Here is a 20,794-nt window from a genome sequence, read left to right as displayed (position 1 = left end):
ACTTATGATTTGCATAAATATTGATTTACAACACAAATAAATGTATATGCATGCTCAGTCAATATTTATACAAACTACAAGTCTGTCAGGGCAAGTTTTTGAGCTAAAGGCAAAACACCTCCACTAACTCTACCATACCTAATTTTCATTCTGAATCCTAATTTTGTATTGACAGTTAAACACAAAATTTTGACTGGATTTCAGATAATCATGTGTGTGAACCTGTATGGTGATGAAAATTATAGTATTTTCTAGTTTAGACTGCCGCTTCGGTAAATGACTGCCAATGTGGTATTTTGTCGCACCAGTTTACATCTCCTGTGATTGTCTTTTGTTCCATTTTGTGCATGAAAGGCCAATGAAACACCATTACTATTGCCAAATAACAGTGTAAGTGTGTAACAATAGTGCAGTGTGTGATGTTAAGTGATGATATTTAGGGCTGGTTTAAGTAATGTCAAAGCAGAGAGAATGTGGCCTTGTGCAGTTTGCCACTGGGAAGTAACTCCATCCTGTGCATTGTTTGTGATAAGTAGGTGCATAAAATATGTACCGTAGTGGTATTAGGTGTAGACCAAGATAATGCTGATTTCTTGCATGGGGTGTGTCAGGTACAGTGTTTAGAGTCTGTCAGGCTTGAAAGGATTGATTTTGCTTGAGTCTCTTGAGTGTGTTGAGAAGTTTTGTTATTTGGGGTATGTGTTAGGTGCTGGGGCTTTTTCCATGCCAAGGTTAAGGAGTGGTTGGAGGAAGTTCTGCAAGTTCTTGCCTCTCCCGACATTGAGAGGGCAAAGGGATTCATGTACACTGCATGTTAGGAGTGTAATGCTGTATGTTAGCGAGACCTGGGCAGTAAAGGAGGAGGGAGCTCTTGTTTCTCCCGACATTGTGAGGGCCCTCTTTCTGTGCTGAGGGATCCTTGTGTGCAGCATGTGTTAGGAGTGTAATCTGTTTGGTAGTGAGTCCTGGACAGTAAAGGGAGATGATAATTTTAAGCTCAGACATACAGAAACGACAGTGATTAGATGGATGTGTAGTACGGTACATTCTTGAATGCAAGACCTGGTGGGGAGAAGATTACGGTTGAAGAATTGGGAGGAAGGATGGGATTGGAGTGGTCATGTTGTTATGAGGAGGGGTAGATTGAGATGGTTTGGGCATGTTAAGTGGATGGAAGATGACTTGTGTGCGGAAGGTGAGAAGTGTGAACGTAGGGGGTTGGGTTGCGAGAGGCAGACTGAATAGACCTGGAACAAGATCATAGAGTGTGATAAGGGACTTAGCCTAATGGGGAGGCTGCCAGAGATCGAGTAGTGTGAAGAGCTGCCATCAGGTGAATAAGGCCGACACATGCAAACATGTTGGAGCCTTTATGAATGGTACAATTAATATCACCCATTGTGCTATTTGTTAAGCACTTGCTTTGTTATTTGGTGATAGCAATGGTGTTTCAGTGGTTTTTCTTGCACAAAATGGAATGCAAGGCAGACAGTCATAAAGAATGAAGTTAAACACTGGGCGCCATGTTGGCTCAGACAGCTGACTGTTGACTTGCATGCATCTCTGCGTCTGCACTAGATTATCGGAGGAGGTCATCGCAATTATTGTTCTAGCGAGACCTCGACCAATATTTTATCGCTGTTCCAAGAAAGAGTATAATTTTTAATTATGATTGTAGTAATTTATCATATACTGGTAGCAAAGTCATATACAGTATAGTAATGAGACTTGGATATATTAAGTAGCAGTATGGTATATGGTTTTCATTCAGTTAGAATATAATACAGGAAAAACAAGGATTTTGTTTGTGGTATTGCAATACAGTGCTGTCTTTTACTTTTGTTATAGGTACCAGTACGGTACCATGTTGAACTGGTTGGACAGATGTCAGTGATGGTATATAACCAACTTTGGTAGCACAGTTCTTCCAAATATGTGCTTCTTTAGGTTGTAGCCTATGATAGTGCCTTTTTTTTTTTTTTTATAAAGAACTTAGTCAAAGCTGAGAGGCTGTCCAGTAAGTATATTAGTATGTAATTTTTATTCTTGTAGGCAATCAGACTTGCATTGCTGTGTTTAAACCTTTTAGTCAGATGTTACTTGATTTGATTTGTTCTTGTTACCTCTACATGATTGTACTGTGCTCTGGCATGGTTAGCTACAAATATTGTATAACCTCTGCCATTAGAGGTTACTGTTTGGATTGTGTGGTGTTTGGTGGTATCATGGGGGATGGGGGGAATGAAGTTGTGGTGGTGGTGGTGGTGTTATTGCTGCAGGTACTTCTGGATATTAATTTGGTGGACTGTAGGATAACTTTGGCCTTCTGCAGACCACCATGCCCCCTTACAGTGGGATAAGAAGGGAGTTTAGATGTTTATATAGCTGGGCAACAGAGTCACGTGGTTGTATTGGTACCACCTTGGGCAAGTGCCCCTCTCCAGGAATGTCACCAAGGTGAAGGGATTACGGCAGTTGCCTTGTGAGAATAGAGTTAGCAGAAATTAGCTGGAGGAAAAACCTCATTGTACTTCTTTGTATTTGTTGAAGGTGAGGTGGGTGAGAGCATCAGTCAACCATGAACAGAGCTTGTACAGTGTCCTACCTGTTAGCTCGGGCACCCCAGGGCCTAAGGGCTCTGGGGGTGATGGGGGTGCGGGGCAAAGCTTCAGCACCACCACCTCCCCCACCCACAGCCCTGGCCACAGAACCTTTCCTGAATGGGTCGTCATCAAACTATGTGGAGGAGATGTACACTGCCTGGCTACATGACCCCAAAAGTGTACACCAGGTAAGTTTCATATTGTGTATGTTGGTTCTCGTAAGTTAGGAATGTGGTCAGCAGTATCACAGCTTAAACAATTCATCCATACAAATATGTTTTGCTTATAGCAAAGTTTTTCTAGATTTTGTAGCCCTTTACTGTGTCAAAAAAATAAAATGAAGAAAAATGCTGAACAAATATCAGTCAATTGCTTGCTCATTCATTTCTCTCTTTCATAATGTCACTCACTTTCACACATTTTGTCTTAATCCAGTTTCTCTGTGACTTAGTTAAAATATGGTAATTCACACATTAACACTTACTCATGTGTCACACTCATGCACTCTAACACACACGCACTCATTCTCACAATCAGCTTTTCTCACTGACACACTCATCTTGCTTAGTCTCATTCATTCTAACTGTCACTGTCTCACTGCCTCTAATCTGAAATGATGCAAGTTTGATCTCAGGCGCGTGGAGAAACAGTTTCGATTGAATTTTGTAATAGCAGGTGACAGATTTTGCACAGGACCCACCAACATGTCGTATTTGTGCCACTGTTAATACAATGCACCAGTCATGAGACACCGTAGCATTTATTCAATATAGACTGTGGGTATTAGTGCCACAGGGAACACACACACACACACACAAATTTTAGTTATTACAAAGCTCAATGTAATTTTAATTCTGTTATCCAGTCTTGGGACACATTTTTCCGCAATGCTGTGGCTGGTGCACGTCCTGGGGAGGCCTACACTTCGCCACCTACTCTAGCAGAACCCACACCCCACCATGTGCCTCTCTCCTCCTTGGCTCCAGCACTCACGACTTCTGGAGTCCCAGCTCTCGCCTCTGATGCACCCATATCAGATAAAGTCATTGATGACCATTTGGCCGTTCAAGGCATCATCCGAGCATATCAGGTATGTAGTACTGGTGTATGGGTGGTATTTTTTATATTTTTATATTTACCTCCACCAAGGAGGTTATGTTTTCACCTTTGTCTGTTTGTTGGTTGGTTGGTTTGTGAGCAAGATTACATAAAAACTACTGGACGGATTTCCATGAAACTTGGTAGAAGAATGGGCCTTGGCCTAGAATACACTCCATTTAAATTTTGGTGCAGATCGGGATAAAGGTGCGGATCCAGGAATTTTTTTTTTCACTTTCTTTAACTTTGTGAGATAGGCACTAGGGCGTTGGCGGAGGTATGCTTTCTACTGAGTGCCATTCTAGTTATGTACTGTATTTATGCCTAGTCATACCAGGTAGACAATTTGGTTGGTTCATGTTCTGTGAATGGTTTTTGTTGCGGTCTCAGGCTCAGGTTATCTGATGGTCTCCAGACATTTAGCCACCTCATCCAGATTCTCTTTGGGATATTCTCTGCATTATGTATTGAAGCATTGTTTGTGCTTTGTTAGGATTGCAGTACTTGAAGTGCATACATACAATACCATACTCTACAGGCATTTACACCCTGTGAAGGCAGGGGTGGATGAGAACAGATTAGTCTGTGTGACCACATAATGATCTGTAGATAGAATTACTGGGGGTTTATGACAGATGATAAGAATGGCAGAGTGGGTGATTTCTGTGAATGATGTAATGAGTAATCTTTGAATGCATGTGAGAACTGTAATATACTTTTTGATAAATTGGCATCTGGATAATGTGTGACGAGGTGAACAGGGAGTTGTGTGTGTATTGTGTAAATGAAAAAACATTATTGACAGTAGAACTGTAATGAAACGTGAATGACTCAGTGAGTTTCATGAAGATTTGCAAGTGTAGTAGTTTGAAAAATCACAGATGGAGGAATTCAGGACATTATTTTGGGAAATTTATGTACAATAGCCTACAAGATTAACTGAGATTGCTAAAACTATGTGGTTTTACAAGTGTTCATAAATGGTACATGGTGGCAACCATCATCCATTCACTTGATGTAGTGCTGCCCACATCTTCCTTCACCATTATCGTTCTATTTGTGTCACCCCTTCTCTTGCCTGACTTCTCTTTCCATCCTGTCACTTATTACCTTCCACTTTAGGCGACTCTGCACTGAGTGATAAGCCTGATGGTTTCTGATAACCCAGAAGGTCATTTACAACATTGGATGGTAACCATATAACCAGGTCACGGGGTGAAGTGGAACCTGTTATGCCCCTGTTAACTGTGTGGAGAAACAAATGCAGCATCCATCGAGGAACCAAACCACATTTTCTCCCATGCCTTTCCTTGACAAGGTGCTGTCAGCCACAAGGGAACATGCTGTAAGTTCTCAGTGCGGGATTACCCTGCAGGGGTGGTTGCTTGCCTGTGGTTGTTGGGTCTGCTTGGCTAGACAGACTGGGGTAGATCAAAAACAACAAGCAAGTGTTCGTAACTAAGAAAGGAACATCTTAGTGGGATGTAGACCAGGTGATGAAAAAGATGGTGGAGTGGATGAGGTGGAGACTAGAAAAGAGTTAAAATGAAAGAAAGAAATGCAGTATATTGAGAGCAAGAATTGCTTAATGAGGTTTGAGAAGAGGGAAAAGGTTAATAACTATGGAAGAAAAATTAATCTGCTGTTTTTTTTTTTTTTTTTTTTTTTTTTTTTTTAAAGAGGAGCAGGAACATAAGAAAAGGGGTGGAAAGGTGTGAAAATATGAGGAATGAGGATGTAGATAAGTGCAGACAAATGGAAGGAAATGCAGGAGAGTAAATTGATAATTGATGAAAGAGTAGTAAGAGAGGTGAATGTGTTCAGGAAGGTGGTGGTGCAGTAAAGGCCTTGATAATAATCAGAGGTCTGGGTGTGGATTATGCAAGAGGATTGCATGGTGTGTTAGTGTCCATGTTGATGTATGGGTGTAAGATTTGGTATGACATGCATGAAAACTCAGGAGTAAAATCCTTGGAATCGATTATTTGGGAATGTGGGGTGGAGTCAGTTTTGAGGTTATGAACAATTGAAGTTATGGCCCATTTCCCTGTGCATGTTGTTTGTTTTGTTACTTTCATAAATACTTTTTCCTTTGGCTGTGGATCTCACTACATCCCTTTCTTAGACGGGGAGTATCTCAGGATGATGACACATTGATCTTAATAATCAGGGGTGTAAGGTGAATATATATATATATATATATACAGGTATATATATATATATATATATATATATGTAGAACACATGACTAGTTTGCATTTCTTTTTGAGGAGATACAGGTCATTATAATTCTGGAAGTATGTAGTATCATCTTGTAGCTAAGTTATGTGAAGGTTAAGTAAGGCTAACAATACAGCTAAGAGCAGTGGCATAAATAGATTTGTAAGAATGAGAGGAGAGACTAACCTTTTGGCAGAGTGCCATCTTGGTTATCTGTATAGCCTTTTTGGTGAATTGTATGTGCAGTTAGTAATTTATGGAACAGAAATTTACTTATTGTTTTGGTAATGCTGCACTGTTATGTTTGTAAATGTGATTGTGGAATACCTTACATTATTTAAAGGTAGTCTCTGTCATGATAGTTATATAATCTTCCTTCTTTACACAGCTTCATCAAAAGAGGAATGTAATTAGAACGTCTGGTCAGAATATTATTGATTGGGTATTTTATTAATGCCACATGGTATAGGTATACTAGGATTTTCTTTGTTTTTTTTTTGTGAGATATTAATTGTCTTTTATTACCATTATTATGTCACTATGTATGAAGGATGTGAAATACCTAAAGGCTGTTGCACCCAGTTACCTATTCAAGTGAGGTGATAAGATAGTGAGATGTAATCTGTTGGTTTGTGAACTGCCTTTGACAGTATACTAGATATAATTTATCTTGGTAGGCATTTTAAAGTGATTGTATTCATAAATTATACAGTGTCATCCATAGCATGCAAGGGTACTTAAATTTTGATGGTTCACACTTCCATTGAATTGCATTTGTGTGTTATGATTATCCCATTTTTATTAATTGTACAGGTTTATGAGTCGTAGGTTTTGATTGTTGGTGCTGTAGGCAATATTATTTTTTGTATATACCAGTATATTTATATTTTTTATTTAAAATTAGTTACTTTATTTTTTTGCTTTCCAGATCTTAAGTATGTTTTTATACATTCATACTCGAAAATTTTATGTTTTGAGAAGAATGTGTAAGAGAATGCAGCAAAATTGTAATTTCTTATATTCTACATTGGTTTTCTTAAGCATGGCTCTGTCATCAGGATATCAGAATGTGTGCATGATATTGTCATGCTTATTTTTAGTTTCTGAAAAAGAAAACAATCAAATTATCCTACAATTGTGTTAAAGTACAGTAAATATATAAATCACTGCTCTGGAGACATACAGTGAATTAGATATTAATGATTTTTTTTCATTGTTGCAAGTGGATTATTGATATAGAAGTATTGATTAGACATAAAATTTCAGTCATACTAATAATCAGCTGTTCATCTTCCAAAATCCCTGTGTGGTACTGACTAATCCCCTTACCCTGTTGGTTGTGTGTCTGTGTGGCCATAAACAAATCCAGGCGCGTGGTCACCTTGTTGCTGCCCTCGACCCCTTAGGCATCGACAGAGAGGCACTGTCCGAGCGTCCGCCTGTCACACTCCCAAGCAAGACTGTTGTGCGCAACTATTTTGATTACCTTGGTATGCCTCAGATGATCGAGAAGGGAATTTTGTACTGACGATAATCTGTCTTGAAGTTTTGTGTTAAACAGTATTCAGATCATTAAATGGGAGATAGGTGAGAAGAATACGGACATTCATATAGAACAATATTGCCCCCCTTTTGTTTTGACTTTTTTTTTTTTTAATGAGCTACCTTGGTAGGGCCAATTTAAAAATATTAGACAGTCTTCTGTCATCCTTGCCTTAGAGAGAGTAGAAAATGGGAGTTGGGAAAGAAATGTACTAAGGGAAGATGGACATGGCTGGACAGTTTTTCCCTTTGTTCAAGTACCATGAGTTTCCTTGCACTGCCGATCTTTCTGTTCCTTCCTTCTCATGTTCTGTAATGTTCGATTGTGACCAAGTTCTCTCGTTATTTTCTAAGTTTCTTGTTTAAATCTTCATATCTGCACCTTTTAAAATACATAAAGATCTTTTTTCTTCACAAGCTTTCAGTCATAAATGAGTATGGTATTCTTGCATCTTCAAAGCACAGCACACTTCTGCTGAACTACTAATATATGTTTGTTTGAATCAAGAGCAGATGTGAATCACCTTTGTCTTTATGTCGCTGTTGTAGAATTTTTATTGTTTTTCAGATAGCAAGGAAGCTGCCTGAATTGAGAAATTATATTAAAACATGTCATGTCATATAATTATTGTGTGTCAGTGAATGTGGGTGGTTGGTGCTGTGATACATATTACAGTGTGGTTGTCTGTGTGTTTGATGTAACCACACTATTTAACAGTATGACTTTTTATGCCTTTGCATTACAGCTAAAACTAACCTTTTTAGTGCGCAGTGGTATTATAGCTTTTGTGACTAATCTTCTGTCTCATGGCTCGTGTGATGTGTGATTTTCTTTATACTAATGTACAATCACAAGCAAAATTCACCATTAATCCCCTGCCATCTTGTGTCCTGCCTTCCGTATTTCTCATTCCTCCCAGCCTCTCAGTGAGTATCTGTACTTCTCAATACGTTTTGTTTTGTGCCTCATATCGCTATCTCCTTAAAGTATGTAATTTAACACCTTCCATTGCCATAACCAGCAGGGAATTATCAGTGGACTTTGATCATGATCGTACCTTCTGATATTAATACATTATTTATTAACCATTTTTTGCACAGATGCCACCACGTTACAGTCCATATGCATTACGATTCCGATGTTTGACTGTGGATAGGGCACAGTAAGCTATTAGATAAGGAACTGGGAGAGAAGACGAGAATAAGGAGATGGACCGGTGGGAGGGAACTATGACAAAATCATATGTTTTCACCAGCTTTGAAAATGAGAATAAAGAGATGGACCGGTGGGAGGGAACTATGACAAAATCATATGTTTTCACCAGCTTTGAAAATGTACCCCAGATTTTCTTTGCTGATTCCCCACTCCTTCTAGACTTTAGTGTTTTTATGTAAGAGGTCACCTTTTAGTCTGTGGTAATCTGGAATATCTGTTTACAGTTGTCAGCTTGATTGTGCCAAATTTTAAATTTATCTTAGTGCATACTACACTCTTCTCTAGAAAGTGGAATGCCAGTTATCCAAGCTTGTGCATGTTGAATTATTTGAATTTCTATTAGCCAAAATATGTTGAATTAGTAAGCCATTCCATAAGCCACAGCTACAGTAATTCCTTGTTTAATACATTTTTACTTTACACGTTCTTCAGTTTAAAGCTTAGTTAACAGGAATGCTTTTCACTTAGCACACTTTTGTTCATTATTAATCAGTCAGGCTGTTCAGTGAAGGGTCAGGGTTGATATAACTCAGACATTCTCAGTACAGTATATCCCAGGTGTTTTTCTTGAACCTAACATATAAGATATGGATTCATAATCACATCACATACATTTGATTTTAATTTGAAACATATAATGTGACTTTGAGGATGCTCATTTTGTGAAGCATAACCCTTGCTGGTGTGTTCACTTTACAATACAGTATAGTGTTTGGGACAACATTGACAGTGATAAATGGGGAGTTACAGTACTGTACAGGGTGTATAAAGAACAAAAGGGTTAATTCACTTTTATTAAAAGAAAGTGGCTCATTAGTTTTTTGGCAAATTTAATAAAAAAGCTTCGTTAACTTGTAGACTGCAACATACTTTTCAGAATTTTTGGAGGGTGGCTTCTGAATACTGTTCAGAAAGAAAAAGTAAATTTGAATGCCCAGCAGTTAGTTTTGGATATAGATGCTGGGAGCCAACACTGAATGTACAGTATCATTTGGTGATGTATATACTATAAATAACCCTCCAGTCCCATTACCCATTCCTTGCCATTTATTGCCCCTTTCTTTTCCTACGCATCCATCACTACTATAAGTTGTGGAGGGAGAGGTCTCATGCCATGGTGCTCTTTGGTAACTCTCTTCCACCATCTGCCTTCCGTATACGCAGATCGGGAGGAAGGTTCTCCAAGAATTTATAGTGGCCAAACAGTTTGGACTGTTTTCCTAATATAGTACTGTATTTGGTACCCCCATACTTACTATGTAGTCTCGGTTTGGAGCCCGATGTGTGTTAACTTGTGGCAGTTAAATCCAAGAGACAGCTGATGTTAAATTATTTATGTATCTTATTATTACGAAAATATAGGTTGTCAAGGACACAGGTGACCTTGTGTGGTCATACAATCAAGATTATTGTAGCACAGCCTCGGGCACTTCTGAATCCTTGGTCTTCTTGGACCTAGAATGGATATATACTGTACACACACACACACACACACACACACACACACACGGAGTCAGGTCGTCCCCGCTATAATGATGAGATGTGTTTGGGAATACCTATCATTGAGCCAGGGTATTGTTAAATGGGGACGTTATAGAAAGTATAGGGATGTGTTTGGGAGTCTTGGGATTCCCTCCCCAACCAAGTCCAAAACTCACCCAAACGAGTCCAAAAACAAGTTTCTAGCTCACCCATTCCCCCAAATAGCTTTAAAACAAGCTAAACTAAACCTAAAAGCAGTTTACAGCCCACCTAAACATGAAAATAAAATCTTAAAATCATCAAAAATGAGTCTGGGGGAAAAAAAAATTAGTAAACTATACCCCCAAATAACAGCATTCACTCCACCTGTGGCGAAAACAGTAATCTAGGTCCAAAAACAGTTAATAAATCAACCTGAACACAAAATTCAAGTCTAAAATATAATCAGAGTCACTTAAAGAAAAAAAAAAGTCGCATAACTGGAGACTGGCCATCATTAGGTGGGGAAGGGCATTAATTTTTTACATTGCTAAGGTAGGGATATGCATAAAAAGGTATCATATAGCGGGATATACGTGTGTGTGTGTGTGTATTTATTTGTGTATATATATATATATATATATATATATATATATATATACTGTATATATATAATGTGTGTATATAGGTATATATGTATCACTGGGTGCAGAAAGTTATAAGTCAGCATAGGCGGTGGGGTTGCGAAAGGCAGACTGAGAAAGACCTGGGACGAAGTCATAAGGTGTGACCTTAGGGATAAAGGACTGATCAGGGAGGCTACCAGAGATCGAGCAGCATGGAGATCTGCCATTAGGTGTCCAAGGCTGACACAGGCGAGCATGTTGGAGCTTTTATAAGCAAAACCATGTATCCATCCATCCATCCATCATCTTATCCTATGTTGCCCCATGTGGAGTGTAGGAACTCGGGGCTAAGCTGTAAAAAAAAGTCAAGGATGGTTTATTTTTAGCACTGTACCCCTCAAAACCTAAATATTTGCTATGGCCATATCATGGTAGGTGTTGACAAAAGAATTTGCAAATCCAGTACTAGAACATGGCCTCTTTCAGTCTCATTGCACCAGGCACTGTCATATGGTATTTATGATGTAATGTGTAATTTGTTTATATATATTTTGCTTGGGTCACAATCCTAGAATGTCGTTCAACTTATTCTCTTTCATATTGAGAGAAAATCAGAAGACAAAGTTGACTATGCTGTATTTATTGCACACAACAAGAGTGTGGTAAATCTTAATGCTCCTCTTTACTGGGTGAGTGATTCTGGTGCTTGAACTTCACTCCACAAGACACATTATAAATGCCATCACTGTACATTCAACTACCCGAAGTACATTTTTTTTTTTTTTTTTTTTTTTTTTTTTACCTCTATGGAATTTCATCCTCAAAGATCCCTACCCTCCCATCCCATTCCTGGCTCCCCATTGACAGATTCGTGGGCACAGCATTGCTAAGACAGATCCTCTGGGTATCACCACAGTGGACGAGAGTCAGAGCAGGCAGCTGGTTGTCCGCAATTATATGAATCGGTTCAGTAAGTTCCCCTCCCCCACAATACCATCTCATCTGGCCTGACTCCCTGCCTGTCTGCTTGCCTAACTGAATTGGCTGGATACTACCCACTGTAACAGTTACTTCAGTTTTTTTTTTTTTCCAGGTTATCAAGGCTGGTAGCCTTGAGTAATGTTAATTTTTCTTTTTCAGTCTTGCTATTGAATGTCATTGGAATGTGTGCTTAGTTAGTAGCATTGCAATTGCTATTTCTAGAAATGGATTGGGGGGATTTGTTAGTTTACATGTTGAGTTAGTTCATCATCATCATTCAGACCTCCTTTCCCACCCTAGGGCAGAGTGAGGAGTAGCAATGCCCAGACAGCCCAAATTTGCCCAGTCCAATGGGCCACACCTCCATTCCCTTATCATTCAAGCCCCCGGAATCTTGGCTCTGTTGGATACGCCAGAAGCATTCACCACGTTCTGTAGCTTCACATAAACGTATCTGATAGAGTCAATCCGGACCTTCCATGTTAAAAGGGGGTGCCAGATCCCTCATCATGCATTTCTCCTCACAACATTCATCCATCCAGCCAGCTCAATCTCTTGTCAGTTCCCTAGCCTCACGGGCTTCCAAGCCTCTCTTCCTCACACACCCATCCACCATATCTCTCCACCTTCTCATTGCCCTACCTCACCTCCTCTTTCCTTCAAATTCGCTCAGATATACCTTTTTCATCACTTGTTGTCCATTCTCTCCACTTGACCATTCCATCTCAGTACACTCTCTTCGATTCTGGTGTCCATCGACTTCGTCACTCCACATCTTTCACGAATCTCGTTATTTCATATCCTATCCACCTTCTGTACTCCGCACACATTCCTCAGCAGTCCCATTTCTTCTCCTCTTACTCTTGACTTTTCATTTTCATGCCACACCATAGTCTCACATCCATGTTAAAGTTGGCACTAACACTTCTTCATGGAAGCCTCATGCAGCTGCAACACTCAAGCCTCTGTTTCTTATCAAGATCTTCATTACACCAGCAACTTTCCTTCCTTGTGTCACTCTACTTTCCACTTCTTTTGCACATTTTCCTCTCTTTTCTGTCACAGTACTTAGGTATTTGAACTCTATCGCCAGTTCCAGTTTCTCTCCATTCACTGCAACATCGCATTGGGAGTCACCTCGTGTTTATATATATATATATATATGTATATATATATTTATATATATATATATATATATATATATATATATATATATGTATGTATATATATATAATTATGGGAGTGGTGGTGGACTCAGGATTTAGTAATGAATCTTTGATTATAGCATAGTTGCATATGCTTGTAATTGTGTACTGGACTTGGAGAGTATAGTACAGTATTAGGAAATATTCAGTGTGGGACATTATATTACAGCTGGCTCATGTTGTATATCATGTATGATTAATTTTTATATATCCCTTTACAAGGGAAATGTATTCTTGTAGATGAAAGAACCATTCCAATGCCTCCAGCACTACTTAGACCTACCTGGGTTCACATTTATGTTTGGCACCCTCATGTGTATGTAATTGATATACTTTTGTTCCCTGGTGCATGTGCAAGACTTTAAGATTCCACTTACATGTTCATTTAATTAATTTATTTTTTGTGTGAAGAGTAGGCAGCACAAAGCTTTGTTCAGTGTAGTGATTGTTGCTATTCCTGGTTCCCAACTAAAGGTTTGTTTAACTGTGTAGAATAATACAAGCTACATACTGCTGCAGTATTTCTGCGTATTTTTTAAATAAAATTATACATTTAAAGATTTTTACAATATTAAAAAATGTAATTTGCTGAAAAGCATAGAAGAAATTATTGCAGTATTTGATAATTTCAACTTGACCGCGGTGTACAGTTGTTGGTTATATTTTGTACTTAATTCGTCTGTTGGATGACGAGATTAACTTTTGACAGCGTGCTACATAATATTCAAGGTACAGTGCAATTCCCAAATTCCAATATGGCCGGGATCAGGAAGCTCTCGGAAAATAGGATTTTTGGGAAAACTTGAAAAAAGTCATTAGAGAGTAGTGATTGTTGCTATTCCTGGTTCCCAACTAAAGGTTTGTTTAACTGTGTAGAATAATACAAGCTACATACTGCTGCAGTATTTCTGCATATTTTTTAAATAAAATTATACATTTAAAGATTTTTACAATATTAAATGTAATTTGCTGAAAAGCATAGAAGAAATTAGTGCAGTATTTGATAATTTCAACTTGACCGCGGTGTACAGTTGTTGGTTATATTTTGTACTTAATTCGTCTGTTGGATGACGAGATTAACATTTGACAGCTTGCTACATAATATTCAAGGTACAGTGCAATTCCCAAATTCCAATATGGTTGGGATCAGGAAGCTCTCGGAAAATAGGATTTTTGGGAAAACTTGAAAAAAGTCATTAGCCTTAGTCCTGTGTACTGTGCAGAATCATCAAATTATGAAAAAGCATAATGGTAATACAGTGGTCGCCATTGTATTCGATAACGTTATCTATTGTAGCCAAGATCAGCTGGGCCAGTGTGAGGACTACTGAACCTGTTGAGATTTGTATTTAGTGATTTTTTTAAGTTATTAGATCTCAAGATATTTTTTTTACCTTGATATGCTGATATGTTAGATGCTGAAGTGATATTTTTTATTCTACATTTCAGAGCTGAGATTTTCACTGGCCACTAATTTTGCAAATTCATGCACAAATTTTTTGGTGTCATCCTTGTCAGCTGACCCCCTCCCCCCAAAACACACACACACACACACACACACACACACACACACACATTCCTTGACATTTTAAATCTATTCATCCAGCAAATGAATTTATTTACAAGACTGAGTTAAGTTTAGTCAGTGAATGTCTGAAAATAGCAGTTCCTTTGCTTGTTTGTTGTTTACGCCATTCCTATAGCACATGATCAACAGTGGCACATTTAGATTGACTTTAAAATTTTTCCTGGTTGTCATAGACTAGTATTTTCACTTGCAGCCAAAAATTTCAATAATTTTTCACACCATTTCTTTGTTACACAGTCGTAGTTCCAATCCCATACTTGTAGCTTGCTTTCTTCAACACATCTGTCCAGCATCTTTAGAAACTCTAGAGTTTCCTTGATATTTAACACTTTATGTTTTCATATTACTGCAGTCGCTATCATTACTATGCTTCTTTGAAGACATTTTCTGAGTTAAAGTTTGTGAGTTTGGCATAAAAAATGGCAGTTTTGCTCACAGTGGCATAACAAAGAATGATGAAGTCATCCACATAAGTGAACTGGTCAGCTAAGGCCAGCCTAGCCAAGCTCATGAGCTAGTTTGGGGACATGTGGGACTCACTCTTGAGCCAAGCTCTTGACCTAGCTTAGGCAAGTGATTGTTCTGTGCTAGCCCAATAGCTTTTCTATAGAACTAGTCATGCTTGCGCCAAGCTAACTCACGGGTCATGACTTACAAGCTTGGCTAATTAACAAGTCATTGTGACTACCATGGCACTTTGTAAACATGGTGGTAATGCCCTGAAATTAGAAACTTTAATTTTTGTGAGTTAAAAAAAAAAAAGAAATGGGAAAACTGGTATTTTCAGAAATATGGGGTTTAGATTTTGGGAATTGCACTGTATATGATGCTATGCTTTTCCTGTTCACACATAGTACTGGTACTTTAGCCATCCCCTCCCTTCATTTCACCTTACTAGGGTAACAGGTGGTGATGGATGTTATGATGTGGAATAAGCACGACATTTAACACCAGAAAAATAACATCAGTGCCTGGCAATAGGACCCCATCCACCTCAAACTAATGTTGCAGATGTACCAGATTTCCAGAGTTTAAATGATGTATAATTTGCTTGGAGTAATATCAGCTGATTTGCTTGGAATAATTTCAGCAGTGTGGGGCTGACAGAATAGCTAAATGGTATTGTGTGAGAGAGCAGGTTTTAATCGTATAGATTCTCATAATGCAATACACTCAAACCTCGATTAAAGGGACCTCCATTTAAGGGATTTTAGATTTAAGGGTCTCCATATTCTACCGGACAAATGGACAAGACCATTCAAAAAGTGATACGTAATGTCTAGGTTATACACATTAATATGTTTCTTTATACAGTACCTGTAAGATATTCATAATCATATAAATAAGTGAAACAATCATTGCATTTCATAATAAGATTGTCTTTATATGTGGTACAACAATGGACATTTTCAGGTAAGGGACAAGTTGATTCCCCATTTAGTCACTTAAATCATGGTTTGAGTGTATTTCATTACTATGTAGTATTGCAGATTTTTATTTTTTTACATATAGACTTGTTTTTTTCAGTCTCTGGTCAGTTTGATTTATTTACTTATTAGTACAGTAAAACCATAAGTGTCTGACCCTACTTGTCTGTCCGTCGCTCAGTCTATCTGTAGCCAGACACGTTAATCCCATAAGGGATGGCCACAAACAAATCGCCTCCATGTCATCTTGTCCTCTGCCACTTTGTTGCCCTCCCTTGAACTTATGTCCCCCTCTGGATTATTAACTATTACCATAACGCAAGATCTGCCCACGATTGTTTTACACGTGCAAAAATTTAAGGTTTTACTGTAATGCTTTCCATTTAGATAGCATCATTATTTATTGATGAATATAAATGTTAGTGTTTGTCTTCCCCGGCCTTTATTACTGGATTTCCTTGTGTTAACAGATAACACTCTCAGGCTCACGTAATTCTTAGGTGCATAGTATTAACTAGCTTTGGCTGGAAGAGAATATATGAGTTGTCATAATATTACCTAGCTTTGACTGGAAAAGAACATTTGAGCTGCTCCGAAACTGAGAAGCTTATTGGAACCATTATTAACTTTCAAGTTCTAGTAACTCCCTCGGTTGTCATGTTAGCTGGAATGGAGTACTGTACTTGAGTTGTCCTGATCATGAGAATGTTAACTTTATTGCAGTCCAGTGCTGCTCTGGTCCCTGCAGATCTTTCCACTCTTGTGTTTATCATTGTCCTTCTCAGCAAGGAGTTCTCACTTGAAAACTTTTAACCCAATCAGTTGAGGCATTTGTCATCTTAAAATTCATGTAGTGGGTTGTTCTGCAACCCAAACATTGACTTGAATGTTTAAATTAGACCTGCCTCCCTAGGCTTGTTCAAATGGCTGTAACAGTATGTACTTACTGGTACACTGCCTGTTAGTGATTTTTTTTTCGATAACTGCTCTTATACTAGGGGACCATGCAGTCATGAAAATTTAAACCTGCTAAACATTTTTCATTTTTAACATGAAGACATGTTTATCAGTTAAAGGGATACATTACACACATGGTAAATGTACAGTATTTTGAGAAGCAGTATTCTGTGCTTGCCATTTTCACCAGGTGGCTGCTTTCAAAAACCAGGGGGCTGGGACCCATAGTTGAGAACTCCTGTTTATACCTGATGCATATAATTTTTTTCTTTATTTGTAATTGATTTACCTGTTGTGTACTTTTATATTTATTCTATATTTATTATTATTATTATTATTATTATTATTCTTGTGTGTGTGCTTGTGTGGACCAGTTTTCTTCTTACACTATTTTCTCTTCTCTTTTGATGTTAATGACAGTGTGGCCTCCTCCTTTTCTCTCATCTGTTCATTCCTAGTTGTCCTGTTGTCTGCCAGTCTGGACCCAAGATTTAGTTTGAAGTCTTGCTCGTCTCAGACTGAACTCAGCTTAGCACAGATTTGTACAGTTGTGGTCATTAATATCAGTGGATTTCCTTGTGATAGATAAACAGAGCAGTGGCATTTAAAACTCACTGTTATGGTCTTTAACACCTAAGAAACTTTTTTGTTTTGTGTTTCATGATTGTTGAACTTAAAATTGAAGAGATATTTTTGTCTGGCAATGTACAGTCATTATAGTACGGAATCTGAGTTTAGACTGATGTGGAAGCAGAGGTTTCTTGAATACTGGGTTTGAGGTTTCCCTTAGTACATTTATTAATTAGCTGTAGTCTGGTGCGATTGATTTATGTAAGGGTAAATTATTCATAGTATAATAATTTTACTTATGTTTTAGGCTTGGCGTACTTGAAGATTTTGTTATATAAGGAAATTGGGGCAGTATTGGTGCATTGTCTCACATTTTGAAGTTAATGCTTGACTTATGGGGGAATCCCTCGTTGTTAGCAATTGCACTTATTTTTCCAAAGCGTAATAAGGTGTAGTCATTTGACAAATTTACATTGCTTTTTGCAGAAGACAATGTTTGTATTCTTGCCCCCTTTTGTTTGCTTACATTATTATTTCTCACTGATGCTGATTTGGTTTTTCTGTTTAACTTCCGGCAATGAACAAATAAAATAATGATTATAATGAAAGAAGAAATGCTCAAGCTGAATGATTTATGCAAGAAGAAAATAATGTTCAAGCTGAATGATTTATGCATTACCAATTTCCTTTACCATTACTTACTGATGATGATTCCCCATTGTTATAGATTCATTTGCTTCATGGCATGTCTTGAGTGCCATAGTGCAGTATTTATTTTCCATTGTTTTCTGTATATGAACTTGGGTAAATTTATAACACTTAATAATATGGCATACATTATTTTTTTATTTTTTCCCTGATACAGTACGTAACCAAGGAAGCTGAGCCTAATGATTGATTGTTACTGTATTATTATTATTGTTATTATTTATTTATTTTTTAAATTTGGAGCTTGGAAGGATGAGAGTAGTGGGCAATGGGGCAGTAGAAGTGATTTGGTCTGGCAAAGGGTAGTGTTAGATTACTTCATCGTATTATTTCTTGTGTATTACGTTTGATAAAATTTTCCTATGGGATTTAATAATTGCATGAAGCTAAGTACTATATCATAACTGTTCACTTAAAATATTTGCAAAGCTTTGTTAAACATGAATTTTTTTACCTTGATATAACTATGGTATAAAATGAAATATGTAAAATAACAGCATAGATTTTTGTTGTAAATGGTGTTGATGCTAATGTTTAAAGTACTTCCATAGTTAAATCAGCCTTCAGTATTTAACATTTGAATGTGAAGTATACACATGTACTTTATTTAAATATATTCAGTAAACAGTACAGTGACATATCATAATAGAGACCAGAATCAGCTTAGTATGAGAGTGAAAAACAGTTCAAGAAAGCATTTAAATTATACATCAATTAGTGTGTCCGAATACAGTACCCTGAAGTCACTATAGGAACCAGAATTAGCACAGTACTCCTGTAACTCAGCTTGACCCCATCAAGCCTCTCGTAACTTCCGCCAGATGAATCAGACATGGAGCGCTCCTTCAAACTGCCACTGTCGACATTTGTAGGTGGAGGGGAGAAAACATTGCCTCTTAAGGAAATCATCAAGAGACTTGAGGATGCTTACTGCAGATCTATTGGTATGTTTCATTTAATGCTGTGTCTTTATACCAAAATATTTTCAGTAGCTCTACTGAGAGTGAGGTTAGTGAATGAGTGAGAGATGATGATGGTGATGATGTGAAAATTGGAAATTCACTGGGATTAAATGAAACAGACTACATCAGTGAAAAAAGGTGGGAGAGGCCTGTGTCCTGCAGTGGACGGACTTTGGCTGGCGGTGATGATGACCATTCCTTTATTTTTAATTTTGTTGATGATGATGATGATGACCATTCCTACCTCACCCCATCTTAGTGTGGGTAATAGAAATGACGATGGATATATATATATATATATATATATATATATATTTATATATATTAATATATATATAAATATATATATAAATATATATATATAAATATATATATAAATGTATAAATATATATGTATATATATATAATATATTGCTATATTTATCTATCTATATATGTATGTACACACACATACTAGTTGATGGTATTGACCATGCAGATTTCCTGTGTATTCATTTCTGCAGGAGTGGAGTTCATGTTCATCAATTCACTTGAACAGTGCAATTGGATCCGTCAGAAGTTTGAGACCCCTGGCATCATGAACATGGACAATAAAGATAAACGTCTGTTGCTGGCGCGCCTGACCAGATCCCATGGGTAAGTTATGGTTTGGTAGTGTTTAGGGAGAATATAGTGAGGCAGAATAGAGTAAGGTAGTTAAGGTTGGCCGGGATACTATGGGGTAGTATGGCTTATATCAAGGAAAAAATAGTTGGTTGAGAATGGGTTCAGAACTATATTTTCAGTAATAATAGAATGGGAATAAGTGGAAACTTGGATAGAAGGAGGCCTTACAAAAGGTGTTAAACTTTAGGAGATGTTGCATACTGTGAAAAGGGGACAGTAGAGGACTGTAAAGAGGTTGAGGAAGATGAGATCAGATTAATAAGTAAGTAGAAGCTTTAGTTATGAATGAAATATTTATTACTGGTTCTTCAGCAACTATAATATACAGTACTGCTCTTTTATCAAAGTTGCAAGGTTGCAATTGTAAGTTTATATTAAACTGAATAATAATAAAATTTCAGATTTGAGGCGTTCTTGGCTCGCAAGTTCTCTTCAGAAAAACGTTTCGGCCTGGAGGGTTGTGAGATTCTTATCCCAGCAATGAAACAGGTTTGTGCTTTTAAAAGAGTATTTTAAGCTTTGTACTATTATATTTCCACATTAATCTCACACACAGTATACAGTAAAAGTCTTCCAATCTGACCACCAATAATCCAAATATCTCAGCATTCCGAATTTTTCAAGGCAAAATTTTTCGAATTTTTCTGGTCTTTTCCTGAATTTTTCTGGGCTTTATCTAAGGATTTATCTGGCTTGGACGTGCTCTTGGACTTAGATGTACCTACCTGCAACTATTCACTCACACTTCTGTGCATTTCCAGTTAATAAACAGTAACCCATATCATTTTAAGTGTTTATTTAATGATCATGTACATATTTTTAGTGTTTTCAAAGGTCCCTCCCAGAAATTGGGGGGGGGGGGACTAGTCTGAAAGACTCTTGGTCCCCTGCGATTCGGATTACAGGACTTTTACTGTACTTATAAGAAGACTTCTTCAGAGAGTCTGGTTCATCTGGTTAAACT

The 20,794-nt window shown here is 37.6% G+C and overlaps 1 protein-coding gene across 2 annotated transcripts in view; it reads left to right on the top strand.

Annotated features, from left to right (window-relative positions):
• Positions 1-20,794, top strand: part of Ogdh (oxoglutarate dehydrogenase Nc73EF) — a 54,476-nt gene that overhangs the window by 2,617 nt on the left and 31,065 nt on the right. The window contains exons 2-7 of one of the 2 annotated variants that reach the window (XM_080265371.1): positions 2,551-2,791; positions 3,469-3,693; positions 11,634-11,736; positions 19,024-19,146; positions 19,668-19,800; positions 20,232-20,319. In XM_080265371.1, coding sequence (XP_080121497.1) covers positions 2,579-2,791; positions 3,469-3,693; positions 11,634-11,736; positions 19,024-19,146; positions 19,668-19,800; positions 20,232-20,319 — 885 coding nt within the window. In that variant the 5' untranslated portion in view covers positions 2,551-2,578. Of the gene's footprint in view, positions 1-2,550; positions 2,792-3,468; positions 3,694-7,290; positions 7,412-11,633; positions 11,737-19,023; positions 19,147-19,667; positions 19,801-20,231; positions 20,320-20,794 lie in introns of both variants that reach the window. The other variant, XM_080265370.1, reaches the window with a different exon arrangement.

This window comes from Coenobita brevimanus, chromosome 14 (assembly GCF_032717465.1).
Source record: "Coenobita brevimanus isolate Jiangsu-jjx chromosome 14, ASM3271746v2, whole genome shotgun sequence".
Taxonomy (NCBI): domain Eukaryota; kingdom Metazoa; phylum Arthropoda; class Malacostraca; order Decapoda; family Coenobitidae; genus Coenobita; species Coenobita brevimanus.
This window is presented reverse-complemented; position numbering and strand designations above follow the sequence as displayed.